The sequence below is a fragment of the Macaca thibetana genome, chromosome 19 (genome assembly GCF_024542745.1).
Source record: "Macaca thibetana thibetana isolate TM-01 chromosome 19, ASM2454274v1, whole genome shotgun sequence".
In the NCBI taxonomy this organism is placed as follows: domain Eukaryota; kingdom Metazoa; phylum Chordata; class Mammalia; order Primates; family Cercopithecidae; genus Macaca; species Macaca thibetana.
In genome coordinates, this window is record NC_065596.1 from 40184299 (window position 1) to 40212256 (window position 27958).

Here is a 27958-nt window from a genome sequence, read left to right on the forward strand (position 1 = left end):
GCGGAATGGGGACAGGGTTTGCTAAACGGGTGGGGGCGGGGTCTGAGGGCCACGGAAGAGAATGACAGGGTGGGAGGGGCTTGAGGGCTCGCAGAAGAGTCTGAGGGTGATCTGTGGGACCAGAAAGCTCTGGGAAAGTTCTGGGCCCAGACCCCAGTCCAGGTGGCTTTGCACTCACCGTTGGGCTAGACAGTGGTCGCCACGTGACTGCCACGTGATTCGACCGGCCGTATGAGCGGGAATCCGAGGTGCTTGAGCCCCAGTGGCCTCCCGCAGCGCCTGCGCAGTAGCACCCCCTTCCCCAACACAGCCCAGCGACTCGGCCTGGGACCCGTCGCCCTGACCAGTCGGGGTTGTCACTGTCTGAGGATGGGGCTGTCTACCCACACCGGACTAAGCTCTGTAAGGCAGGACCTGGGGTCGTTCTTGTCACTGTTGTGTTCACAGCCTTGTTCACCCCAGAACCTAGCTCAAAGGAGGCCTCATTCAGTGCTTTTATTCTCACTCTGTCGCCCAGGCTGGGGTGCAGTGGCGCGATCTCGGCTCACTGCAACCTCCATCTCCCAGGTTCAAGCAATTCTACCTCAGCCTCCCGAGTAGCTGGGATTACAGGCTCACACCACCACGCCCAGCTAATTTTTGTATTTTTAGTAGACACGGGGTTTCACCATGTTGACCAGGCTGGCCTCCAACTCCTGACTTCTGCCCATCTTGGCCTCCCAAAGTGCTGGGATTACAGGCATGAACCACTGTACCTGGCGTTTTTCTCAGACAGGATCTCAATCTGTTGCCCGGGCTGGTGTGCAGTGGTGAGATCATAGCTCACTCCAGCCTCCACCTCCAGGGCTCAAGCCAACCTCCTGCCTCAGCCTCCCAAGTAGCTGGGACCACAGGCACAGGCCACCCACCACACCTAATTTTTTTTTTTTAAGGTGGAGTCTCGCTCTGTCGTCAGGCTGGAGTGCAGTGGCACTATCTTGGCTCACTGAAACCTCCGCCTCCCAGGTTGAAGCGATTCTCCTGCCTCAGCCTCCCAAGTAGCTGGGACTACAGGTGAGTGCCACCTCGCCAGGCTAATTTTTGTATTTTTAGTAGAGACAGGGTTTCACCACGTTGGCCAGGATGGTTTCGATCTCTTGACCTCGTGATCCATCTACCTCAGCCTCCCAAAGTGCTGGGATTACAGGTGTGAGCCACCGTGCCTGGCTAGCTAATTTCTTTCTTTCTTTTCTTTCTTTTTTTTTTTTTTTTTTTTTTTTTTTTTGAGAGATATGGGGTTTCACTATGTTGCCCAGACTGGTCTCAAACTCCTGACCTCAAGCAATCCACCTGCCTTGGTCTCCCAAAGTGCTGGGATTACAGGCATGAGCCACTGCGCTTAGTTTCATTCAATGCTTATTAACTGACAGAATGACTTGGCTCTTTCTTCTGTCCCTCCCTGGCCACTTGGCCTAGGCCAAGCCCCTTGACTTCAGTGCCTTGGTGTCTGCTCTCCATGTGTGCCCTTCCTTTAGGCATCCCCTGGGATGAAGAAAGTTCTGCATCAGTCGCTGGTCAGACCCAACCCAGGATGGGCTGCCTCAGAGGTGGGGGAGGCTTCCTTAGTCCTCCGTCAGTGCCCTTACTATTCTCAGTGGGTGTCTAACGATCTTTTTCTTTTCTTTTCTTTTGAGACGGAGTCTTGCTCTGTTGTCCAGGCTGGAGTGCAGTGGCATGATCTCAGCTCACTGCAAGCTCTGCCTCCTGGATTCATGCCATTCTCCTGCCTCAGCCTCCCAAGAAGCTGGGACGACAGGTGCCCACCACCATGCCCGGCCTTTTTTTTTTTTGTATTTTTAGTAGAGACGGGGTTTCACTGTGTTAGCCAGGATGGTCTCAATCTCCTGACCTCATGAGCCACCCGCCTCAGCCTCCCAAAATGCTGGGATTACAGGTGTGAGTCACCGCGCTCAATCTTTTTTTTTTTTTTGAAACACAGTCTCTTTCTGTCACCCAGACTGGAGAACAGTCTGGATACAGTCATAGATCACTGCAGCCTCAAACCCCTGGGCTCAAGTGATCCTCCTGCCTCAGTCTCCTGAGCTGGGACCACAGGCACGCACCACCATGCCTTACTGATTTAATTTTTTGTAGAGAAAGAATATTGCTATGTTGCCCAGGCTGGTCTTGAACTCCTAGACTGAAGGAAGCCTCCCACCTTGGCCTCCTAAAGCACTGGGATTATAGGCAAGAGCCACCACTCCCAGCCTAACGCTCTCTCTTGAATTGCAAAACCCCTAGCTTGGACTGGCTGAGGTCAAGATGAGCCCTTCCACAAGGAGGCGGTGTCAGTGCAGGACAGCAGCTTTGGCAGTGCCTAAGGACTTTTATTGACCACATGACCCCCTCAGGGGTGCTAGTGGGGTATCCTTCGGCGTCCTGGCAGCAGCCGCCGCCACAGTTCTTGGCTGAGCAGCTCCTGTTCCCTGCGGACACCCTGAAGCACGCTCCGGTTTTCCTGGGCCCTCCGGATCAGGTAGGGGATTACCTCCTCCAAGGAGCCATAGGGGATGGACTTATACACTACATAGCCGGCCTGCCCTGCAGGGAGAGTGGGTTTTGTTTTTTCATTTTTGGTGTTTTTCTGAGACAGAGTCTCACTCTGTTGCCCAGACTGGAGTGCAGTGGCATAGTCTCCGCTCACTGCAACCTCCGCCTCCCAGGTTCAAGTGATTCTCCTCCTGCTTCAGCCTCCTGAGTGGCTGGGATTATAGGCGTGTGCCACTATACCTGGCTAATTTTTGTATTTTTAGTAGAGACGGGGGTCTTACCATGTTTGCCAGGCTGGTCTCGAACTCCTGACCTCAGGTGATCCGCCTGCCTCGGCCTCCCAGAGTGCTGGGATTACAGGCGTGAGCCACTGCACCCGGCCTATTTATTTTGTTTTTGAGACAGAATCTGGCTCTGTCGCCCAGGCTGGAGTGTAGTGGCATGATCTCAGCTCACTACAACCTCCGCCTCCTGGGTTCAAGTGATTATCCTGCTTCAGCCTCCCCAGTAGCTGGGTTACAGGCATGCACCACCATGCCCAGCCAATTTTTGTAGTTTTAGTAGAGATGGAGTTTCACCATGCTGGCCAGGCTGGTCTCGAACTCCTGACCTCAAGTGATCCACCCACGATGGCCTCCCAAAGTACTGGGGTTGCAGGTGTGAGCCACTACGCCCTGCCCCAGCTAATTGTTCTTATTGTTTGAAGAGGTGGAATCTCACTATATTGCCCTGGCTGGCCTCAAACTCCTGAGCTCAAGTGATCCTCATGCCTTGGCCTCCCAAAATGTGGGGATTACAGGCGTGATCCACTGCATCCAGCCTGCATTTTTAAAAATCTTAGTTATTAAAATGGTGCCAAGAGAGTAAGGAATTTACTAATCCAAGAATCAAGAGAAAGTGAGGCCAGGTATGGTGGCTCATGCCTGTAATCCCAGCACTTTGGGAGGCTGAGGTGGGCAGATCACCTGAGTTCAAGAGTTCGAGACCAGCCTGGCCAACACGGTGAAACCCGTCTCTACTAAAAATACAAAAATTAGCCAGGCATGGTGGCAGCTGCCTGTAGTCCCAACCACTTAGGAGGCTGAGGCAGGAGAAATTGCTTGAACCCAGGAGGCAAAGGTTGCAGTGAGCCAAGATGGCACCACTAGACTCCAGCCTGAGTAACGGAGCAGGACTCTGTCTCTAAATAAATAAATAGATAGATAGATAGATAAATAAATAAATAAGAAAATGAGAACCCAGAGAGAGAAGGGACACACAGTAAGCCACTTCTGCCCTGAAAGCAAAACCGAGCTGCTATTTGATGACTTCACAGAGTTTTGGGAGGACATTGAGTCAGACTTCAAGCCTGACTGAGGTGAGAGTTATAAGGGAGAACTTCCCCAAGTTAAACCAGAACCCAAAAAATTATACCCTCAGAGTAAGAGCTAATAAACAGTCAACACTGCAACCTTCCCCCAGTCCCAGGAAATGGTCTTGGTCATAAACAGATCAAGGAACAAAACAGAAAAATCCACCTCTGTGAAGTTGGGGCTATGGGTTAACCCCCTTATGTATTTGTAGTTCAAATTTGCACCAGTGGGGTGTCTCAAGAAACCTCAAGCTGTGAATTTAGGATAAAGTGATTTTGTTCTGCTTAGCACCTGGCAGAAGGAAACGTTAATTATCTGGTGTCAGGCTCTGAGGAGCAAAAGGAGTAAAGATAACAAAACACACAAGAAATAATACACCATGATCAAGAACCAGCAGAAATGACAGACGGCAGACACACAGACACAGCCTGGGAAGGCCCGCAGACACTGGAATGACAGATCTCTCTGGAAGGATCTGGAGGCTGGGCCTTGGTTGGGAATAGGAGAAGGGCTCTGGCTGGGAGGGAGTGAGGCCTGGGGCTTGGTGGGGATGGGGGAGACATTCACATACCCAGTGCCAGAGAGACGTGGTCACACATGCCCAGAAGTTGTCCGAAACAGACAGTCCCGTCCAGAGGAATGCCCAGCTCCCACATGCTGCAGGAAAGACCACATCATCACTCCAGACCGTGGCTGCATCTAGAGCTTAGAGTCAGTCACTAAGCACCCATATGGCAGCTCCAGTAATTCAAATATTGAAGTATTTCCAAACTCAATGATACATAATAATAAGTCCTTTGCATTCCTTGAAGGTCCCCCAGGGACTCCCAGCCACTTCCCTGGAGCTCTCAGACCTCCTTATGCCCCAGCAAATAAGGGGCGACATCTTGTCCATCTGGGACCTATAAGGACCTACAGGTATAGCAGGGGTTAATGTGTTTATTTGTTTTAAGAGGTAGGGTCTTGCTTTGTTATCCAGGCTGGAGTGCAGTGGCTCAAGCACTGCTCACTGCAGCCTCAACCTCCTGGGCTCAAGTGATCCTTCCACCTCAGCCTCCCAAATAGCTGGGACTATAGGTGTGCACCACCACACCCAGCTTTTTTTTTTTTTTTTAATTTGGTATAGAAATGGGATCTTTCTGTGTTTCCCAGGCTGGTCTCCAACAGTCCTCCACTTCAGCCTCCCAAAGTGCTGGGATTATAGGCATGTGCCAACCATGCCCGGCTATAAATTTTTGTTGTTGTTGTTTGTTTGTTTTTGAGACAGTCTTGCTCTGTCACCCAGGCTGGAGTGCAGGTGCTCGATCTCAGCTCACTGCAAGGTCCGCCTCCCAGGTTCACGCCATTCTCCTGCCTCAGCCTCCCGAGTAGCTGGGACTACAGGCGCCCGCCACCACACCTGGCTCACTTTTTTGTATATTTTAGTAGAGACGGGGTTTCACCATGTTAGCCAGGATGGTCTCGATCTCCTGACCTTGTGATCCGCCCACCTCAGCCTCCCAAAGTGCTGGGATTACAGGTGTGAGCCACCGCGCCCGGCTTTAAATATTTTTAAAGTTCTCCCCAGAACACCGCTGTCCATCTCTGGCATTCGAGCAAGGGAGAGGAAGCGAAGGCCCTTTTGTGGGCACCTATTTCCCGCCCGTCCCTCCACCTCATACCGCTTGGTTGCCTGGCGAACAGATTCCTCATTGTGGGAAGCCACCATGAGATGGCACATGGGGCCATGGCAGGCCACACGCGTCAGCATCAGTTCCAGGCAGCGGCTGTAACTGAAGGGAGATGCTCTGTTCAGCTCACCTGGTGAGCAAGGCTCAGGCCCCAGGGACTGGGGTGGGTGGGGTGCTCCTAAGCGAGGGATCTCTGGAGCCAGTACCCTGTTCCATCTGCACCAGTTGTAAGGGACATCCCTTCTCTGAGCCACTTTCATCTTTTGGGGTTTTTTGGGGGGGAGTTTGTTTGTTTTTGAGATGGAGTCTCACTCTCTTACCCAGGCTGGAATGCAGTGGTAATCTCGGCTCACCGCAACCTCCACCTCCCAGGTTCAAGTGATTCCCCTGCCTCAGCCTCCTGAGCAGCTGGGATTACAGGTATGCACCATCACACCCAGCTAATTTTTGTATTTTTAGTAGAGACGGGGTTTCACCATGTTGGTCAGGCTGGTCTCGAACTCCTGACCTCAGGTGATCTGCCCACCTCAGCCTCCCAAAGTGCTGGGATTACAGGCGTCAGCCACCGCGCCCAGCCCCATGTTAGTCTCTTGTCACTGTGAGTTTCCGAGCAGCACTGTTGTGAGGATGGTGTGAGATAAGAGGGGTATGAAGTCTTTGGGACAGTGGCGACGGTCTCACAGGAGAGGGTCGCATCATGTGCAGGAGATGACATTTCCCCAAGGTTATCACTGCTGCGTTGTCAACAGAACATCACTAGCAACAGCCCAGATGTCCATAAATGGGGAACTGGCTAAGGAAACTGTGAAAAGGAAGGAAGACACTGTCTGGGTACTGATATGGAAGAAGAAAAAGATTGGCAAATGCCTTGCAAGCATGCTGCAGGCCACGGGCCACCCTATGTACTTCACATCCTCTGTGGGTCTTCCCCATCGCCCCCCAGACCTGTTTTCCACCCTTCTCTGCCCCTCAGGAAGAGACACTTTTGCCCCACATCCCCCATGGAGTCATGTGCAGGAAGGAGTGTGAGTGTCTCACCTCGGCCCCTCCCTGCTCACCCTGACTGTGCTCTCTGTGTGACCACAGCTCCCTAAGGTGGCCCCTCTCCTTCAACTACAGCATAGGGGTCGAAATAGCTTCCTAGGCCAGGCGTGGTGGCTCACGCCTGTAATCCCAGCACTTTGGGAGGCCGAGACGGGCAGATCACGAGGTCAGGAGATCGAGACCATCCTGGCTAACACAGTGAAACCCCATCTCTACTAAAAATACAAAAAATTAGCCGGGCGTGGTGGTGGGCGCCTGTAGTCCCAGCTACACGGGAGGCTGAGGCAGGAGAATGGCGTGAACCCGGGAGGCGGAGCTTGCAGTGAGACGAGATCGCGCCACTACACTCCAGCCTGGGCGACAGAGCGAGACTCCGTCTCAAAAAAAAAGAAAAAAAGAAATACCTTCCTAATAACTTCCCTGACTTTGCCTACACTTCCTTTTCGTTTTGTTTTTTTTTAGAGACTGGGTCTCACTCTGTTGCCCAGGCTGGAGTGCAGTGGCGCGATCTCACCTCACTGAATCCTCCAACTCCTGGGCTCAAGCGATCCTCCCACCTTGGCCTCCCAAACTGCTGGGATTACAGGTGTGAGGCCCTGTGCCTCGCCCCCGACACTTCTATAAACAGCCCCTTCACCAAATTTCCTTTAGTTAAAACCCTTTGTGCGGAATTCTGTTTCCTTTGGAAAAAGCTAATCACTCATCTAATTCTCAAATCAGCTCCGGAAGGCAATGTTCCTATTCCCTTTTTACAGAGTGGGGAGACTGAAACTGAGAAGGGTCCATCTCTCGTCCCCAGGTCACACAGCTAGAGGTGACCAGGCTGGGATTTGAACTCAGGCTGTCTGATGCTCCAGAGCCCAGGCTCCTTATCGGTAGGCTATTCTGCCTTTAAAATGCACAGTCGAGGCAGGACATGCTGGCTCACGCCTATAATCCCAGCACTTGGGGAGGCCAAGGCAGGAGGGCTGCTGGAGCCTAGGAGTTTGAGACTAGCCTGGGCAACATAGGGAGACCCCACGTCTACAAAAATTAAAACAAAAATTGTTGGACACGGTGGTGTGCGCTGGTGGTCTTAGCTACTTGGGAGACTGAGGTGGGAGGATGGCTTGGGCCTGGGGAGTCAAGGCTGCAGTGAGCCAAGATCGCACCACTGCACTCCAGCCTGGGAGACAGAGTGCGACCCTGTCTCAAAAATAAGTTAAAAAACAAATGAAAAAAGCCAAATATACAAGGTCACATATTGTGTGATTCCATTTATATGAAATGTCTAGAATAGGCAAATCCACAGAGACAAAAAGTAGGTTAGTGGTTTCCAGGGGCTGAGAGGAGGAGGGAACAGAAAGCGACTGACTTTTCACTGGTATGAGGTTACTTTTTGGGGTGATGAAAATATTCTGGAATCAAAGAGTGGTGACGGTTGCACAATTTTGGGAATATACTAAACTCTGCTGAATTGTACATGTTAAAATTATGAATTCTATGATATTTGAATATATTTCAATTTTTAAAATAATAGTGCAAATTATTATTATTATTTTGAGACAGAGTCTCACTCTGTCACCCAGGCTGGAGTTCAGTGGCGCAATCTTGGCTCACTGCAACCTTTGCCTCCTGGGTTCAAGTGATTCTCCTACCTCAGCCTCCCAAGTAGCTGGGATTACCAGTGCAAGCCACCACACCTGGCTAATTTTTGTATTTTTAGTAGAGACAGGGTTTCACCATGTTGGCCAGGCTGGTCTCAAAACTCCTGACCTCAAGTGATCTGCCTGCCTCAGCCTCCCAAAGTGCTGGGATTACAAGCGGAGCTACCATGCCTGGCCGTAATTTTTTATTTTTAATGTTTTTACAGATGGGATCTTGCTATGTTGCTCATATTGGGCTCAAGCAATCTTCCTACCTTAGCCTCCCAAGTAGTTGGGATGACAGGCACACACCACTGTGCCTGGCTTGGTACCAGTTAAGCCGATGGTACACAAACGTGCCCTGGAGCCCCTGCAGATCTCGGACATGAGCCTAGATTCCAAACATGGCTAGGCCACCTGCTCTGTAACCTGGGTGAGTCCCTGTGGCCCCCAGAGAAGGTACCAAGAAGTAAAGATATAAGGAGGTGAGGGATGGGGCCATGCTGCTGTCTGCAGTGGGAATGTCCCAGGCAGTGGGAACAGGAAGTGCCAAGCCCCTGGGTATCATGCAGGAGGCCACTGTGGCTGCAGTGGAGTGAGGGAGAGGAAGAGAAAGTTAGGGAAGTGACAGGGACCAGAGCATGTGGGGCTTAGAGGCCACTGCAGGCGTTTCTTTTTGGTTTTTTGTTTGTTTGTGTGTGTGTTTGTTTTGAGACAGAGTCTCACGCTGTTGCCCAGGCTGAAGTGCGGTGGTGCAGTCATGGCTCACTGCAGCCTTGAACTCCTGGCCTCAAGTGATCCTCCCACCTCAGCCTCCTAAGTAGCTGAACTACAGGCACGTGCTACCACACCCGGCTATTGTTAAAATTTTTTAGAGATGAGGTCTCCCTATGTTGCCCAGGCTGGTCTCCAACTCCTGTTCTCAAGTGAATCTCTAGCCTCAGGCTCCCAAAGCACTGGGATTACAGGTATGAGCCACTGCACCTGACCATTAGGTGTTATTTCCTGCAGAAGCCAGCTGGCCCAGGCCTACCTCTGACTGGTGGCCTCATAGTCAGGCTGAGTGGGGTCCTTCATCCCATGAAGCTGGGCCACCGCTCTCTCCTTGTCCAGATAGGCACCTCGTACCAGCTTCACTCCGAAGGCCAGGCCGGCCCTGTGTGCAGCCTCTGCGTCCCTCCCCAGCCGCTCGAATGTGTCCTGTAGGGCACGCGGGCACGTTCTGGTAGGTCAGGGTGTGCGGACCCCGGCCTGCACCTCCCAGAACACACTGCACACCTTTAGACAGGCCTGGTAGGTGTTCCACACCCAGGGCCCGCCTTCCCCTGGGCTGTTCCAGCGCACGGCCAGGGCAGCCACCAGCAGCGAGAGCGCAGGGTTCAGTGAGGTGTACTCCGCATCCACCAGGAGCCGCACGTGCTGGGCCCGGGCATACTGAGGGTGACAGAGACGGCGGTCAGGGTCCTGGGTGTCCAGCAGGGGCAGTGGAGCCAGACCCCAGCAGGAGGGGTTACCTGGGCCACCCGATGCAAGCGGCTGAGGGAGGCCTGGAGGTGCTGGTTCTGCTCATCGTTGAGGCAGGAGACCTGGAGGTTCTAGGGGGCAGCAGGGGAAGTGGAAAAAAGCTTAGAAGTTGCTAGAAATCTAAAAATGAGCAATATCAGTTAGGTACTTTTAATTGAGGGACTTATGAGCCTAGAATCAGGGTTTGAATCCAGGCTCCACCACCTATTGTGTGACTTGGGTAAGTTATATAACCTTTCTGGGCCTCAGTTTTTGTTTGTTTTTTGAGATGGAGTATTGCTCTGCTGCTCAGGTTGGAGTGCAGTGGCATGATTTCAGCTCACTGCAACCTCCGCCTCCTGGATTCAAGTGATTCTCCTGCTTCAGCCTCCCAAGTAGCTGGGATTACAGGTGCTCGCCACCATGCCCGCCTAATATTTGTACTTTTAGTAGAGACGGGTTTTCACCATGTTGCCCAGGCTGGTCTCGATCTCCTTACCTCAAGTGATCCACCCACCTTGACCTCCGAAAGTGCTGGGATTACAGGCATGAGCCACCATGCTCAGCTCTCCCTGCTACTCTTTGAACATGACGGGCAACTTCCCACCTTCAGGCCTTTACCTGCTGCCATGTTTCCTTCAAGTATTTGCTCTAATGTCACTTTCTCAACATGGTTTCCCAGCTATACATTGGCAACTTCTTTTCCTGTTCCTCAGCCTTATTTTCCCCTACTTGTTACGTACTGATTTTTGTTTTGTTTTGTTGAGACAGAGTCTTACTGTATTGCCCAGGCTGGAACGCAGTGGTGCGATCATGGCTCACTGCAGCCTCTACCTCCCCAGCTCAAGCAATCCTCCTGCTTCAGCCTCCCAAGTACCTAGGACCACAGGCACCCACCACCACGCCTGGCTAATTTTTTACTATTTGTAGAGTCAAAGTCTTCCTATGTTGCCCAGGCTGGTCTCAGACTCCTGAGCTCAAGCGATCCTCCCACCTTAGCCTCCCAAAGTGCTGGGATTCTGACTTTGGTTTTAATTATTGTCTCTTGCCCCTGACTTGCAAGGAAGTGCCTCGAGGTCAGGGATTTCGCCTTCACGCCTCCTCGGCCCCTAGCACCGTGTCTGGAACAAGACAGATGTTCAGCAAACACTTCGGGAGTGGATAGGCTTGTAACATGGAAGTAACAATTATTCCTAACTCACAGTCTTACGTAGATTCATCTGGCTGAATGTGAGCTGCTGGTGACTCCAGGGAGTCTGGCTGGGCTCAAAGAAGTTGGGAAATGGAAGAAAGAGGAACAGGTGGGGCTGAAAGCTTTATTATATCCAATAAGGTCGATACGGATGACAGGCCTAGGCTTGCTCATGGAATCTGGAGGCAGGTTGGGCTGGAAGCTGCAGCCCTCCCATGGTGGGGAGAATGCTGCCACCTGGAGGAGGGAAAAGCTGGGGGCAGCAGCCTCGTTTCCTCTTCCCCCGACAGAGGATTGTCTCCCCCTTGACTTGGGGCATAGTATCAGGCCCTCAGGGAGCTATTTCAGACACCCACCAAATATTTAACTCATTTAATCTTTACCACCCTCTGATGTAGCAACTGTTATTGTCCCCCATTTTCTAGATGGGGAAACTGGGGCACAGAGCAGGGAAGTCACTTGTCAAAAGTCACACAGCTAACTCAGGGCAAACGTGAGGTTTGAACCTCAGCCTTTCCAGAGCCTGGGTCTTTCTCTCTTTCCCTTCTTTCCCTCCCTCCCTTCCTTCCTGCCTCCCTCCCTTCTTTCCTTTCCTTTTTTTTTTTTTTTTTTTTTTTTTTGAGACAGGGTCTCACTCTGTCTCCCAGGCAAGAGTGCAGTAGTGTAAGTTCAAGTGATTCTCCTGCCTCAGCCTCCTGAGTAACTGGGACTATAGGCAAGTGCCACCACTTCTGGATAATTTTTGTATTTTTAGTAGAGATGGGGTTTTACCACGTTGTCCAGGCTGGTCTCAAACTCCTGACCTCAAGTGATCCACCCCCACTTAGACTCTCAAAGTGCTGGGATTACAGGCATGAGCTACGGCACCTGGCCCTCTTTCTTTCTTTTTCTTTTTTCTTTTTTTTTTAGAGACGGGGTCTCTCATTCTGTCGCCCAGGCTGGAGTGAAGTGGCACAATTTTTAGCTCACTGCAGCCTCAAACTTGCCAGCTCAAGCAATCCTCCCACCTTAACCTGCCGAGTAGCAAGGATTACAGGTGCCTGCCACCACATCCAGCTAATTTTAAGAATGTTTTTGTAAAGACGAGGGCTTACGGTATTACTCAGGCTGGTATTGACCTCCTGAGCTCAAGTGATCCTCCTGCCTTAGCCTCCACACCAGGTGTGCACCAGCACACAGGCTAAGTTTTCAATTTTTTGTAGAAATGGGGTCTCACTATGTTGCCCAGGCAGGTCTTGAACTCCTGGGCTCAAGTAAGCCTCCAATTTCAGCCTCCCAAAATGCAGATTACAGGCATGAGGCACTGCACCCAGCCTGTTTTAATCCTTAAAACCACCAAGAAGTTGCTGTCACTCTCCCCACAGGAATAAACTAAAGCTCATGAAGAGATGAACTCCTTACTCTCCAAAGCTGAGTTTCTGAACCATGAAATCTTGTTTCTATGTGTTCTCTGACACACTTTATAAATTACAAATAAGGCCAGGTACAGTGGCTTACGCCTGTAATCCCAACACTTTGGGATGCCAAGGCAGGTGGATCACGAGGTCAGGAGTTCAAGACCAGCCTGGCCAACATAGTGAAACCCCATTTCTACTAAAAATACAAAACTTAGCTGGGCGTGGTGGCACGCACCTATAGTTCCAGCTACTTGGGACGCTGGAGCAGGAGAATAGCTTGAACCTGGGAGGCGGAGGTTGCAGTGAGCCGAGATCGTACCACTGCACTCCAGCCTAGGCAACAGAGCCAGATGCCATCCTCTGCCCCTGACAAAAAAAAAAAAAAAAAAAAGCCGGGCGCGGTGGCTCAAGCCTGTAATCCCAGCACTTTGGGAGGCCGAGACAGGCGGATCACGAGGTCAGGAGGTCGAGACCATCCTGGCTAACCAGGTGAAACCCCGTCTCTACTAAAAAATACAAAAAACTAGCTGGGCGAGGTGGCGGGCGCCTGTAGTCCCAGCTGCTGGGGAGGCTGAGGCAGCAGAATGGTGTGAACCCAGGAGGCGGAGCTTGCAGTGAACTGAGATCGCGCCACTGCACTCCAGCCTGGGCGACAGAGCAAGACTCTGTCTTAAAATAATAATAATAATAATAAATAGATAAATTAAAATTACAAATAAAAAATTAGAAGTAGAAACATCAGCATGTCCACTGTAGCATTGTTTGGGAGGGTGGAGACACAGAGGCCACCCAGGGGTTCACCCCAGGAGAGGTAAACCATGCAGCAGCCAGTGGCAAGAGGATTCTTGAGGCACCAGCCCGTGCAATACAGTGCGACTCTTTCTCTACAAAAAATTTTAAAAATTAGCTGGACATGGTGGCTCATTCCTGTAATACCAGCTACTTGGGAGGCTTAGGTGGGAGGATTGCTAGAGCTCAGGAGTTCGAGGCTACAGTGATCTGTGATCATGCCACTGCACTCCAGCCTGGGTGACAGAGAGAGACCCTGTATAAAAACAAAACCAAAACCAAAACAAAACTTTGTGTGGATCTTAACATCAGTGGAAAAAATAAGAAGTAGAGTGAGATAGCTGATAAGATGCTTTTGTGTAAATTTAAAACATTCTCTCGATTGATGGAGATGGGCAGGAGGGAACTACGCAGTGATGGAAATGTTCTAAATCTTTTTCTTTTTCTTTTCTTTTTTTTTTTTGAGACAGAATTTTGATCTTTTTTGCCCAGGTTAGAGTGCAAGGGCATGATCTTGGCTCATTGCAACCTCCGCCTCCCGGGTTCCAGTGATTCTTTTGCCTCAGCCTCCCCAGTAGCTGGGATTACAGGCGCACGCTACCACACCCGGCTAATTTTGTATGTCTAGTAGAGACAGGGTTTCACGATGTTGGCCAGGCTGTTCTTGAACTCCTGACCTCCAGTAATCCATCCACCTCAGCCTCCCAAAGTGTTGCGATTACAGGCGTGAGCCAACGCTCCCGGCCATGTTCTAAATCTTGATAGGGATTTGGATTGCTCAAGTGTGTGTTTTGGTCAAGGTTCATTAAGGGGCACATTTACAATGTGTGTAGTTCATTGTTTTACCTTGAAAGAAAAAAGTACTGGGAATAATTATTGGGCTCTAATTAATGAGCCCATTATTCACATCATGAGGCATTCAGGGGGAAAACATACTGATGTCTGCAATTTACTTTGAAATGCACCAAAAAATAAGATGGATTGATGGATGGATAGAGGAATAGAGGGATAGATATGATTTAAAACGAGTATAGTTAAAGGTGGCAGGTACATGGATGTGCATGTACAATTCTTTTTACTTTTCTGTATATTTGAAAATTTGTATAATAGAATATTGGGGAAAATATGCCCCCCACAAATGGTATACACCTGGCAAAACAAAATCATAGAAACAAAAAGATATGCCGGGCGCGGTGGCTCAAGCCTGTAATCCCAGCACTTTGGGAGGCCGAGACGGGTGGATCACGAGGTCAGGAGATCGAGACTATCCTGGCTAACATGGTGAAACCCTGTCTCTACTAAAAAAAAAATACAAAAAACTAGCTGGGCGTGGTGGCGGGCGCCTGTAGTCCCAGCTACTTGGGAGGCTGAGGCAGGAGAATGGCATGAACCCGGGAGGCGGAGCTCGCAGTGAGCGGAGATGGCGCCACTGCACTCCAGCCTGGGAGACACAGCGAGACTCCATCTCAAAAAAAAAAAAAAAAAAAAAAAAAAAAAAGATATGCATTATACAAGATAGGAGGCTGGGTGTGATGATTCACACCTATAATTCCAGAACTTCGGGAGGCTGAGGCTGAGGGACTGCTTGAGGCCATGAGTTAGAGACCAGCCTGTGCAACACAGTAAGACAGAGAGAGAGAGAGAGAGAGAGAGAGAGAGAGAGGAGGGAGGAGAGAGAGAAGGAAGGAAGGAAGGAAGGAAGGAAGGAAGGAAGGAAGGAAGGAAGGAAGGAAGGAAGGAAGGAAGGAAGGAAGGAAGGAAGGAAGGAAGGAAGGAAGGAAGGAAGGAAGGAAGGGAGGGAAGGAGGGAGGGACGGAGGGAGGGGGGAGGGAGGGAAGGAAGGAAGGAAGGAGGGAAGGAAGGAAGGAGGGAGGGAGGGAAGGGAGAGAGAAGGAAAAAGAAAAGGAAGGAAGGAAGGAAAGAGAGAGAGAGAAAGGAAGGAAGAAGAGAGAGAGAAAGAAAAAGGAAAGAGTGAGAGAGAAAGAAAGCAAAAAAGATGGAGTAGGGTTGAAATAGAATATAGAGATAAAAAGGAAATAATGATTGAATGAACAAACTAAGATCCCATTGGCCTAATCAGAACTTACACCCAGCCAGCTCACACCCGTGCGGCTGTGTTGACTGAGGACACATTGATGTACCTCCTTCTAGTTGATAAACAGCTTCTATCCCAGTCCCTCCTCTGAGAGCCTCCAGCCTCCAGGCTCCTCCCTGAGAACCCAGATGACCCTGATTCCATCCATTTCAACCATGCCTGGGAGCTACAGCCGCATTTCTGCTGGCTGTTCCAAGGCTGGAGGTGGCCGTGAGCATTTTGAACATCTGGCGTGCCATGTGGCCGCATCTGAGTCCAAGGCACTCTGTCCCCGACAGTCCCGCTTGAGATCCTTACCTGCCCAGAGTCCATGGCTTCAGCCAGCCTCTCGGGGCTCAGCTCCAAGGGAGCTCCTGGCCTTCTGACCCATGAGGCTAGCTCCTTCTGAAATGGGGTGGTAGGTGGGGTGGTGAGGGAAGCCCGGTGGGCAGCCGCGCCCTCCTGGCACCCCCATCTTTGCACTCCTTACACAGAGCCGAGCGCTGGTCAACGCCGTCACCTTCAGCTGCATGAGGCTGGCCTCAGCCAGGCTGGGGGGCTCCAGGAGGTCCCGCGACAGGTCCACACACCGCAGCATAGCACCGAGGTTCCCCTCATACCAGGCCTCACTGCCCAGCCAGCAGGCGTCAGGTCCTGACCTGCGAAGTCCCTTCCTGCGTCCTCCCAGCCTCCCTGGGCCCTGGCTCCCTACTCACCCGCTCTTGGCAGCAGAGTCCGGCTCCTCCTCAGTGGGCACTGCCAGCAGTGGTCGGAGGCTGAGGGTCCGCAGCTGCTGCACGCAGCCCCTCACCTCCTCTGCCGTCTCACCAGCCACAAACTGCCCATAGACAGATGCTCGGAGAAACGCGCCTGAGAGCCGGGAGCCCAGGAGTCGCTGAGACCAGGCCTGGAGCTGGGTGAAGGAGAGCGAGGGCTCAGCACCAGGCTATGGGGAGCCTCCAGGCTGGTCCTCGGGATCGCTGCTCACCGCCAGCCCGTGAGTGACGAGTGGGGGCCAGGCACACAGCCGGAGAACCAGCAAGGCCCGTGTCAGCTCTCCTGTGCCCTTGAGGTGGAAGGCGCCACCATCAAAGCTCAGGGGCTGCCAGCCCCTCGCCAGGGGACCAGCTTGGGAACAGAGCGGGTAACAGGTCCAGAGCATCCTGGGTCCCTGGCTGCCTCCACACCAGGGAAGGTGCTCTGGAGGCAGCAGGTTCACCAAGTGCCCCTTGCCCAGACTGGGGGCAGTGACTGATTAACTGGGCAAAGCCTCAGGATCACAGGCTCCTTGAGGGCAATTAATTATTAACAAATGGGGACAGAGTTCAGAGTAACGGTAACGGGAGGCGAACCCCCAATAACAGCCCCCAACAATCCTCAGCACAACAGCCTGCACTTACTAGGTAATCACCACGTGCTGGGGAAAACAGGGGCTCCAGGGCAAGGATCCCTGGGTTCAGGACATTGGGCTTTGTGATCCAGGACGAGCTACTTAACCGCTTTTGTGGCAATTGCTTCCTCCCCCTCCCAAGTAGCTGGGATTATAGGTGCGTGTGATCACACCGAGGGTAATTTTTAATTGTTTTTTTGGTAGAGACGGAGTCTCACTGTGTTATCCAGGCTGGTCTTGAATCCCTGGACTCAAGCAGTCCTCCCACCTTGGCCTCCCAAAGAGCTGGGATTTCAGGCATGAGCCACGGCACCCGGCTCTCACATTGTAAGTCTTTTTTTAAAGCTATAACCTATGTTCATACATTCCTGAATGTACATTTCACCAAAAAAGTTAAAAAAAATTAATCATAGTATCCGTTTCCCAGAGCTGTTGTGTGGATCCAGTTAATGGACACATACAACCTGGTACACAATCTGTGTTCAGTAAGCACTGGCTGTGGTCATTAAGTGCTGTGTGTATACAATCTCTTTGATGCTTGTCTTCATGATGAAGCATGTACCATTAATCACCCCTGGTTTGGGCATCCCCAAGGCCACGTCAGGTTCAATCATTCTCTAGACAGACTCACAAAACTCAGAAAAGCCATGAGACTCACGGTTATGGTTTGTTACAGTGAAAGGATACAGATTAAAGTTAGCAAAGGGAAGAGGCGCAAGGAGACGCCAGGAGCAAGCTTCTAGTCATCCTCTCCCAGTGGAGTCAAGAGATCAGCGCTCAATTTTCCCAGCATGCATGGATAATTGCAATCAGGGAAGCTGACCAGAGCCTTGATGACCAGGGTTTTTATTGGGGTCAGTCACATGGGCATGGCTGACTGCCTGCATGACCGATCTTGTCTCTAGCTCCTCTGGAGGTCAAGCTGATACTGCATGGCCCAAGGTCCCCAGATAAACAGAGATACTCTTTTAAAAACTTTTTTGAGACAGAGTCTCACTCTGTAACCCAGGCTGGAGTGCAGTGGCACGATTTTTGGCTCACTGCAACCTCCACCTCCCAGGTTCCAGCAATTCTCCTACCTCAACCTCCCAAATAAAAATACTTTTATCAAGCAGGATAGTACAAAGGCTTAGAGGTTACCTCCCAGGAGCTGAGTGAGGTTAAACCTTTACTACACAACCCCCAATTCACAGATGTTAAAAGTGGAGGCTCAGCCGGGCAAGGTGGCTCACGCGTGTAATCCCAGCACCTTGGGAGGCCGAGGCAGGTGGATCACCTAAGGTCAGGAGTTCAAGACCAGCCCAGCCAACCTGCTGAAACCCTGTCTCTACTAAAAATACAAAACTTAGCTGGGTGTGGTGGCATGCGCCTATAATCCCAGCTACTCAGGAGGCTGAGGCAGGATAATCACTTGAACCCAAGAGGTGGAGATTGCAGTTAGCCGAGATCACGCCACTGCACTCCAGCCTGGGCAACAAGAGCAAAACTCTGTCTCAAACAAACAAACAACAACAACAGAAAGTGGAGGCTCAGAGAGATGGAGACACCTGCCTAAAGTCACACAGCCAGTTGGTGGCCAAGTGCAGATTTAAGACCTCTTTCCCTGAGACGCCAGACTGTAAATTTTTTTTTCTTTTTCTTTTTTTTTTTTTTTTTGAGAAGGAGTCTTGCTCTGTTGCCCAGGCTGGAGTACAATGGCATGATCTCGGCTCACTGCAACCTCCGCCTCCTGGATTCAAGTAATTCTCCTGCCTCAACCTTTTGAGTGCCTGAGATTACAGGCGCGCACCATCACGCCCAGCTAACTTTTGTATTTTTAGTAGAGACAGAGTTTCACCATGTTGGCCAGGCCAGTCTCGAACTCCTGACCTCAAGTGATCCACCTGCCTCGGCCTCCAAAAGCGCTGGGATTACAGGCGTGAGCCACCATGCTGCCTGTAAGATTTTTACTATCTTTTTCTGCTGTCTTTTCTTTAGTACATGATCCACAGAGCCGAGTGACAACAGCCAGGTTAGAATCCAGCAAAGCCTGAGCTTAAAAAGTCTTTTCAAATTTTTTTTTTTTTTCTGTAGAGACAGGGTCTTGCTGTATTGCCCAGGCTAGTCTCAAACTCCTGACTTCAAGGAATCCTCTCACTTTTGCCTCCCAAAGTGCTGGGATTACAGATGTGAGCCACCGCGCCAGCCCTTTGAGCTTTTTCTTAAAAAAAAAACTCACGGCCGGGCGCGGTGGCTCAAGCCTGTAATCCCAGCACTTTGGGAGGCCGAGACGGGCGGATCACGAGGTCAGGAGATCGAGACCATCCTGGTTAACACGGTGAAACCCCGTCTCTACTAAAAAATACAAAAAACTAGCCGGCCGAGGTGGCGGACGCCTGTAGTCCCAGCTACTCGGGAGGCGGAGGCAGGAGAATGGCGTGAACCCGGGAGGCGGAGCTTGCAGTGAGCTGAGATCCGGCCACTGCACTCCAGCCTGGGTGACAGCGCGAGACTCCGTCTCAAAAAACAAAACAAAACAAAAAACTCACATGCATTGTTCATATTTTTAAAAACTAAAACAATACAAAAGGAAACAGAGTGAAAAGTTAGTCTTCCTCTCACTCCTGAATTTCTGTGCACCAGTTTCTTCACTCTAAGGCGACAGGATATCCTTGCACAGATAGTTCACGCATAGAAAGTTGCATGAACTTTCTAAAGTTTCTATAGCACCTGTATTTCTCCAGCACCTATATATCATCTTTATTCATTACATACATGAAAAAAACACTACTTGTGTTTTTGCACACTGCTTTTGAAATTTTTATTTTATTTTTTATTTATTCATTTTTGAGATAGGGTCTCACTCTGTTGCCCAGGCTGGAGTGCAGTGGCACAGTTTTGGCTCACTGCAGCCTCAACCTCCCAGGCTCAGGTGATCCTCCCACCTCTGCCTCCTGAGTAGCTGGGACTATAGGCACATGCCACTATCCCCAGCTAAATTAAAAAAAAAAAAAATTTTTTTTCCTTTTTTTTGAGATGGGGGGGTCTCACTCTGTAACCCAGGCTGGAGTGCTCCAGCATGATCATGGCTCACTACAGCCTCAAACTCCTAGGCTCAAACAATCCTCCTACCTTGGCCTCCCAAACGCTGAGCTTATAGGCATGAGCCTCTGTACTCGGCCTGCCTTTTTTTTTTTTTTTTTGCTCCGTCTTGCTCTGTCGCCCAGGCTGTAGATCTCGGCTCACTGCATCCTCCGCCTCCCAGGTTCAAGAGATTCTCCTGCCTCAGCCTCCCAAGTAGCTAGGATTACGGTCGCGTGCCACAAAGCCCGGCTAATTTTTGTATTTTTAGTAGAGGTGGGGTGTCACCATATTAACCAGGCTGGTCTTGAATTCCTGACCTCAGGTGATCTGCTCACCAAGGCCTCCCAACGTGCTGGGATTACAGGCATTAGCCACCTCGCCCGGCCTTTTTTTTTTTTTTTAAACAATTATTTTGAAGGATCATTGACATCTCAGCACATATAGCTCTGATGTAAATTTGAAAGGTTTTATGTTATTTCTTCCTTTTGTCTTTGATAATTTACCAGTGAAGCCATCTGGACCTGGAATTTTCTTTGTGGGAAGGTTTTTAAATAATGAGTTTGATTGATTTCTTTAATAAATATAGAGCTCTTTGAATTTTCTTTTTTTTTTTTTTTTTTTTTTGAGACGGAATCTCGCTCTGTCGCCCAGGCTGGAGTGCAGTGGCCGGATCTCAGCTCACTGCAAGCTCCGCCTCCTGGGTTCACGCCATTCTCCTGCCTCAGCCTCCCGAGTAGCTGGGACTACAGGCGCCCGTCACCTCGCCCGGCTAATTTTTTGTATTTTAGAGCTCTTTGAATTTTCTGTTTCATCCGTGTTAACATTCGTATGTTGTGTTTTTCAAGGAAATGTCATTTGTCAAATCTGTTGATGTTAAGTTGTTCATAATATCCTCTGTATTCTCTTAATGATTCCAGAATTTGTAGTGATAACCTCTCATTCTTAATACTGGTAATCCCTGTTCTTTCTCTTTTTTACTCTAACGGGAATTTTATCAATCTTATTGATCTTTTAAAAAAACCAGTATTGCGTGTTTGGTTTTTGTCTTGTTTTTCTTTTTTTGAGACAGAGTCTTCCTCTGTCACCCAGGCTGGAGTGCAATGGCGCAATCTCCGCTCACTGCAACCTCTGCCTCCCAGGTTCAAGCGTTTCTCCTGCTTCAGCCTCCTGAGTAGCTAGGATTATAGGCGCCCGCCACCACGTCCAGCTAATTTTTGTATTTTTAGTAGAGGCGGGGTTTCACCATGTTGGCCAGGCTGGTCTCGAACTCCTGACCTCAGGTGATCCGCCTGCCTTGGCCTCCCAAAGTGCTGGGATTATAGGTGTGAGCCATAGCCCCTTCCTCAATACTGGCTTCTTTAAAGAGCCCAGGCCAGTCGTCTTGTAGAATGTCTCCTATATTAGATTTGTCTGATTATATCCTTATGATGTTATTTAATGTATTCCTTTATCTTGTATTTCCTGTAAACCAGAGTTTTGATCTAGAGCACAATGTATCAGACCACCTACTGGTGACCACTGTGTTGTCTCCAGAGTGCCCGGTCCCTAACCACCATGGTACTAGGCCTGCCAGGCTCATGAATGGCTTCGACAGGATGGCAGTAGACAGGGTGAGAAGCTGGGTTCTAAGCCCCCACACACTCACCATTGGGAGACCACAACAGCTAGAGCTGAGGGAGATATGTATTGGGAGAGGAGAGAGGCCTGAGGCAAAACAGTCTTTTGGGATTAGTTTGTGAGGGACCTTGATTATTCTTTTTTTTTTTTTTTTTTTTTTTTGAGACGAAGTCTCGCTCTGTCGCCCAGGCTGGAGTGCAGTGGCCGGATCTCAGCTCACTGCAAGCTCCGCCTCCCAGGTTCACGCCATTCTCCTGCCTCAGCCTCCCGAGTAGCTGGGACTACAGGCGCCTGCCACCACGCCCAGCTAATTTTTTGTATTTTTTAGTAAAGACGGGGTTTCACCGTGTTAGCCAGCATGGTCTCGATCTCCTGACCTCGTGATCCGCCCATCTTGGCCTCCCAAAGTGCTGGGATTACAGGCTTGAGCCACCGCGCCCGGCCTACCTTGATTATTCTTTAGGAAAGGCTGCTGTTGGCCCGGCCTGGTGGCTCACGCCTGTAATCCCAGCACATTGGGAGGCCAAGGCGGGTGGATCACCTGAGGTCGGGAGTTTGAGACCAACCTGGCCAACAGGGTGAAACCCCATCTCTACTAAAAATACAAAAATTAGCCGGGCATGGTGGCAGGCTCCTGTAATCCCAGCTACTCGGGAGGCTGAGGCAGGAGAATCGCTTGAACCTGGGAGGCGGAGGAACCTAGTGGGCCGAGATTGCACCACTGTACTCCAGCCTGGGCAACAGAGCTAGACTCCATCTCAAAAAACAAAAAACAAAAAACAACAACAGAAAAAGAAATGAACTAAGAGTGATGTGTCACTCATCCCTCTGACGCTTTCCCATGAGTGAGTGTCCCTCTCTCCGTCCCGCCCTCACTGATGGTTCCCAGGAAGGCTCCTATCCCAGCGGCACTCTCCAGTGCTCAAGAATAAAGAAAAAAACTCCTTATATACTCTGCCACCCCCAATATCAGTGTCTCACCTGGGCTGCCCACTGAGATCACCTGGGGAGCCTCTTTCTTGTTACTTTTTTTTTTTTTTTTTGAGATGGAGTCTCGCTCTGTCCCCCTGGCTGGAGTGCAGTGGCGCGATCTCGGCTCACTGCAAGCTCCGCCTCCCGGGTTCCTGCCATTCTCCTGCCTCAGCCTCCTGAGTAGCTGGGACTACAGACGCCCGCCACCGCGCCCAGCTAATTTTTTGTATTTTTAGTAGAGACGGGGTTTCACCGTGGTCTCGATCTCCTGACCTTGTGATCCACCCACCTCAGCCTCCCAAAGTGCTGGGATTACAGGCGTGAGCCACCGCGCCCGGCCTCTTGTTACTTTTTAAATGATTATGCAATAAAAATAATTTTTTCCCTTTGGTGTACAGTTCAATGAATTTTAGCACGTGTATAGATTCCTTTAAACACTGCCCTCATTTGTAATCAGGATAAGAACAGTTCCATCATTCCCAAAACTTTTTTTTTTTTTTTTTTTTTTGAGACGGAGTCTCACGCTGTTGCCCAGGCTGGAGTGCAGTGGCGCGATCTCGGCTCACTGCAAGCTCCGCCTCCTGGGTTCACACCATTCTCCTGCCTCAGCCTCCTGAGTAGCTAGGACTACAGGTGCCCGCCACCGCGCCCGGCTAATTTTTTTTTTTTGTATTTTTAGTAGAGACGGGGTTTCACTGTGGTCTCGATCTCCTGACCTTGTGATCCGCCCGCCTCGGCCTCCCAAAGTGCTGGGATTACAGGCTTGAGCCACCGCGCCCGGCCTCCAAAACTTTTTTACAGTCCTACCCTCACCCCATCCCTAACCCCTGACAACCACTTATCTCTTTCCATTGCCATAGTTTAGTCTTTTCGAAAATGTCAAATATATGGAATCACACAGTGCAGAGGCTAAAGCAACTCTATTTTTTTCTTTTTTTTTTTTTTTTTTTTTTTTTGAGACGGAGTCTCGCTCTGTCACCCAGGCTGGAGTGCAGTGGCCGGATCTCAGCTCACTGCAAGCTCCGCCTCCCGGGTTTACGCCATTCTCCGGCCTCAGCCTCCCGAGTAGCTGGGACTACAGGCGCCCGCCACCTCGCCCGGCTAGTTTTTTGTATTTCTTTATAGAGACGGGGTTTCACCGTGTTAGCCAGGATGGTCTCGATCTCCTGACCTCGTGATCCGCCCGCCCGTCTCGGCCTCCCAAAGTGCTGGGATTACAGGCTTGAGCCACCGCGCCCGGCCCTATTTTTTTCTTTAAGAGACAGTGTTTTGCTCTGTCACCCAGGCTAGAGTGCAGTGGCATGATCATGGCTCGCTGTAACCTTGAACTCCTGGGCTCGAGTGAGCCTCCTGCCTCAGCCTCCTGAGTAGTAGAGACTACAGGCACACACCACCATGGCTGGCTAGTTTTTAAATTTTTGTAGAGACGGGGTCTCCCTCTGTTGCCCAGGCTGGTCTTTTACTCCTGACCCCAAGAGGCAATCCTCCTGCCTCAGCCTCCCAAAGTGTTGGGGTTACAGGCGTGAGGCACTATGCCCCACAAGCAGCCCCATTTTGGATGCTAATCCATCTTACTGGCTTCTGTACCCTCAGTTCTGGGACAGCCTCCGAGATTTCCAGTTCATCTGCTGACCCCTGTGTAAAAGCAGGTACTTACTGGAATCTTGCCCTCAGGTCAAAGCAATCTTGATGTTATTTTACTTTTCAATTGTCCTCCACATCCCCTCTGAAGCAGATATGCCCTTTCCCGCTTGTCTACAAGCCCTGCGCCTCAGGGGTAATGATAGGGACCCACCATCCGATCTTGTTACGGCAAGAGAGGCTTCTTGGATCTCCTGCAAGAAAGAATTCAGGGCGAGTCCACAGTGCAAAGCAAAAGCAAGTTTGTTAAGAAAGTTTATTAAGAAAGGCGGTGGCTCATGCCTGTAATTCCAGCCCTTTGGGAGGCAGAGGCAGGCGGATCCCCTGGTGGTTCAAATGTTCACCCAGGTGAAGAGCCGTGGCCCCTACAATCGGGCACCTTAGCCTCTCTAACTGGGGTTCCCCCTCCCTCTTTGGCTTTTCACTGTCCCTGGAACACACCCAGATTCCTGCTGTTGCATTTCCACTGTTCCTTTTCCCTGAAAACTCCACCCTTCCTTCTTTCCCTAATTAACTCCCACCTGCCCTCAGGTGTCAGGGTTTAAGATACGCCCTCAAGGAGGTCTGCCCGGAGCAGCCCCTCCCAGATGAGGGGGAGTTTTACCCTTTCGCATTTTAACACCAGCCTCGTAGCTCTTGTCATGTTTATTCATCTGTGAGTGAAGACTCAGTTTCTCTCCCCACACCCCTGGCTAGACTGTGAGCACCATGAGGTCGGGGGGTCACATTTGGTTTTGTCATTAATTTATCCCTACTGCTTAGCACAGGACTTATTTTTGTTGAATGGACTTATTTTTGTTGAATGGGTAACTAATTTATGGATTTCTTTGGCATTTGCTGGACAAGGGACTTGTAGATTGCATCACATCAATTCAAGTAGATGCTGGATAAGACCCACCTTTTTTTTTTTTTTTTTTTTTTGAGACAGGGTCTCACTCTTTCGTCCAGGCCCAGGCTGGAGTGCAAGATGTCGGCTCACTGTAACCTCGGCCTCCCACATTCAAGCATTCTCCTGCCTCAGGCTCCTGAGTAGCTGTGATTACAGTCGCAGGTGGCGCACGCCACCACGCTCAGCTAATTCATATATACACAAATATATATATATTATTATATATTTTAGTAGAGACGGGGGTTTCACATTGTTGGCCAGGCTGGTCTCAAACTTCTGACCTTGTGATGCGCCCGCCTCGGCCTCCCAAAGTGCTGGGATTACAGGTGTGAGCCACCGCGCCCAAATTGGTTTTTTTTTTTTTTTGAGACAGAGTCTTGCTCCATCACCAGGCTGGAATGAATGCACGGCGCCATCTCGGCTCACTGCAACCTCCGCCTCCCGGTTTCAAGCAATTCTCCGCCTCAGCCTCCCAAGTAGCTGGGACTACAGGCGCGCGCCGCCACGCTCAGCTAAGTTTTTGTATTTTTTTTTAGTAGAGACGAGGTTTCACCATGTTGGCCAGGTTGTCTCAAACTCCTGAGCTCGGGCAATCCGCCCGCCTTGGCCGTCCAAAGTGCTGGGATTACAGGCGTGAGCCACCACGCCCGGCCTGGAGGTTTTTGTTTTTAAAGCAGCTTTTAGAGCCAGGCCAGCAATCTTTAATATGCAAATGCCGGCCGTTAGAAACTGGGTCCACCCAAACATGGCATTCCCCAGGCCTTCTTGCCCTTGCCCCACATATTCCTGGCAACATGGCCGCCCCCACGTATCCCCATGTGTGTAGAACATCATGGCGCATATTAAAAACTAGGGTGAGAGGGCCAGCTTTTTTCGTTGGCTACATGAATACCATGCCTGGTCAAACCAATCCCCTGAGCCCTGTGCAAATCAGACACCGCCTCCCCCAGCCTCTATATATACCTGGCTGGTTTCCACCCCACTTGGGGTCTCCTCTTTGGGCTTTGGAGCCCCTCATCCGTCTGTCTCTGTATGGAGGAGCTTCTTGCTTCTGCCCTCTCCCTTCTTTCAGGCCTATTAAACTCTCGGCTCCTTAAAACTACTCCAGGTGTGTCCGTGTCCTTTTATCTAATTGAACTCCAGAGGAAGAACCTGGTGTTTCTCCATTCATCGGAGCTGTATCAGAATGATCCAGCACAGAGAGACAAAGAGTTGGACATATGAAAGGGGGGCATACATCAGGTATTTATGAAAGTCTCAAACTTACAAATTAGCCTGGGCGTGGTGGCTCACGCATGTAATCCTAGCACTTTGGGACACTGAGGCTGGTGGATAACCTGAGGTCATCAGTTTGAGATCAGCCTGGCCAACATGGTGAAACCCCGTCTCTACTAAAAATACAAAAATTGGCTGGGCGTGATGGCGCATGCCTGTAATTCCAACTACTCAGGAGGTTGAGGCAGGAGAATCACTTGAACCGGGGAGGTGGAGGTTGCAGTGAGCCGAGATGGCACTACTGCACTCTACAGCCTGGGCGACAGAGTGAGACTCCGTCTCAAAAAAAAAAAAAAAAAAAAAAAAAGGTAGAAATTAGAAAGAATAGAAGAGAGGCAATCTTGGAAAAAATAATGGCTGATAATTTTCCAGACTGATGAAAAATACAAATTCACAAAGAAGCAAAGATATCCTAAGCTAGATAAAACAAAAGAGGCCAGGTGTGGTAGCTCACACCTGTAATCCCAACACTTTGGGAAGCCGAGGCGGGCGGATCAGGAGGTCAGGAGTTCGAGACCAGTCTGGTCAATATGGTGAAAACCCGCCTCTACTAAAAACACAAAAATTAGCCAGGCGTGGTGGCACGTGCCTGTAATCCTAGCTACCCGGGAGGCTGAGGCAGAAGAATCGCTTGAACCCGGGAGGCAGAGGTTGCAGTGATCTGAGATCGCCCATTGCACTCCAGCCTGGGTAACAGAGTGAGACTCCATCTCAAAACAAACAAACAAACAAACACTAAAGAAATCCATGCCTAAACACATCATACTGAAATGGCAGAACATTGAAGATACCGAGGTCTATTATTTATCTTTGCATCCTCCAGCATGTATCCTGGACTAGATGCTCCACCAATTCTATCGAATCAAGAGGGTGGGTATCCCAAGTTGAGACCACAAGGGCAAGGAGGTAGAAACAAATATGGCAAATATGGCTAGAGGAAGGAAAAGCATTTTTCTCACCTATCTGAAGCACACAACCTGGATTAGGGGAAAGTGAAGTTGAAAATGAGAGTGTGGGAGAGGGAGATACTAGGTGAGGAGACTTTTATTTTTATTTTTAGAGACAGGGTCCTGTTCTGTCACCCAGGCTGGAGTACAGTGGTGTGACTGATTATAGCTCACTGCAGCCTTGAACTACTGGGCTCAACGGATCCTTCTGCCTCAGTCTCCCGAGTAGCTGGGACTACAGGAGTGTGCCACCACAGCTGGGTAATTTTTGTATTTTTTGTAGAGATGGGATCTCTCTGTGTTGCCGGGGCTGGTCTGGAACTCCTGGTCTCAAGTGGTCCTCCCGTCTCAGCCTCCCAAAGTGCTTGGATTACAGACATGAACCACCCACACCTGGTCACTGGAGAACCCTGAGTGCCCAGCAAAACAGGTAGAACACAAAGGGCTGCTCGACAGTAGCCATGGAAGGTTCTGGAATAAAGTTCCCAGCCGGTCCTTCTGTGGGCGATCATCCATTTTGTGGTAAGAGGCAAAGGGGCTCTAACACTGGCACAGAGGTGGGAGAGTCCACCTCTTATTCGCTCTGATTGGGTCACCAGGTGACCCCATACCAATCACTGGGGTTGAAAAATAAGGTATTTCGGCCAGCTCCGGTGCTGTGCCTGTTTCTGGAGCCTTGAGAGTGCTCAGCCAATGCACAAAACCTACCTGGGGCACGGTGGCTCACGCCTGCAGTCCCAGCACTTTGGGAGGCCGAGGAGGGTGGATCACCTGAGGTCAGGAGTTTGAGACCAGCCTGGCCAACATGGAAAAACCCCTTCTCTACCAAAAATACAAAAATTAGCTGGGCGTGGTGGCGGGCACCTGTAATCCCAGCTACTTGGGAGGCTGAGGCATGAGAATCGCTTGAACCGGGGAGGCGGAGGTTGCAGTGAGCTGAGATCGCATAACTGCACTCCAGCAGCAACACAGGTGCACTCTGTCTCTAA

The 27958-nt window shown here is 50.4% G+C and overlaps 2 protein-coding genes across 3 annotated transcripts in view; both read right to left on the bottom strand.

Moving 5' to 3' along the window:
• HSPB6 (heat shock protein family B (small) member 6) overlaps window positions 1-27958 on the bottom strand; it is a 92259-nt gene that overhangs the window by 35981 nt on the left and 28320 nt on the right. The window lies entirely within an intron of this gene.
• On the bottom strand, window positions 494-16484 carry PRODH2 (proline dehydrogenase 2). 2 transcript variants are annotated; one of them, XM_050768784.1, is made up of 10 exons: window positions 16164-16440; window positions 15892-16088; window positions 15666-15804; window positions 15494-15580; window positions 9735-9815; window positions 9499-9654; window positions 9254-9420; window positions 5543-5653; window positions 4453-4538; window positions 494-2580 (listed from the first exon to the last, which is right to left on the bottom strand). In XM_050768784.1, exons 1-10 carry the CDS (start codon window positions 16335-16337, stop codon window positions 2396-2398), a joined length of 1383 nt encoding a protein of 460 aa, XP_050624741.1. In that variant the 5' UTR covers window positions 16338-16440; the 3' UTR covers window positions 494-2395. The 2 variants fall into 2 exon arrangements, with proteins under 2 accessions (XP_050624741.1, XP_050624742.1); XM_050768785.1 differs by lacking the exon at window positions 5543-5653 and having other exon boundaries at window positions 16164-16484.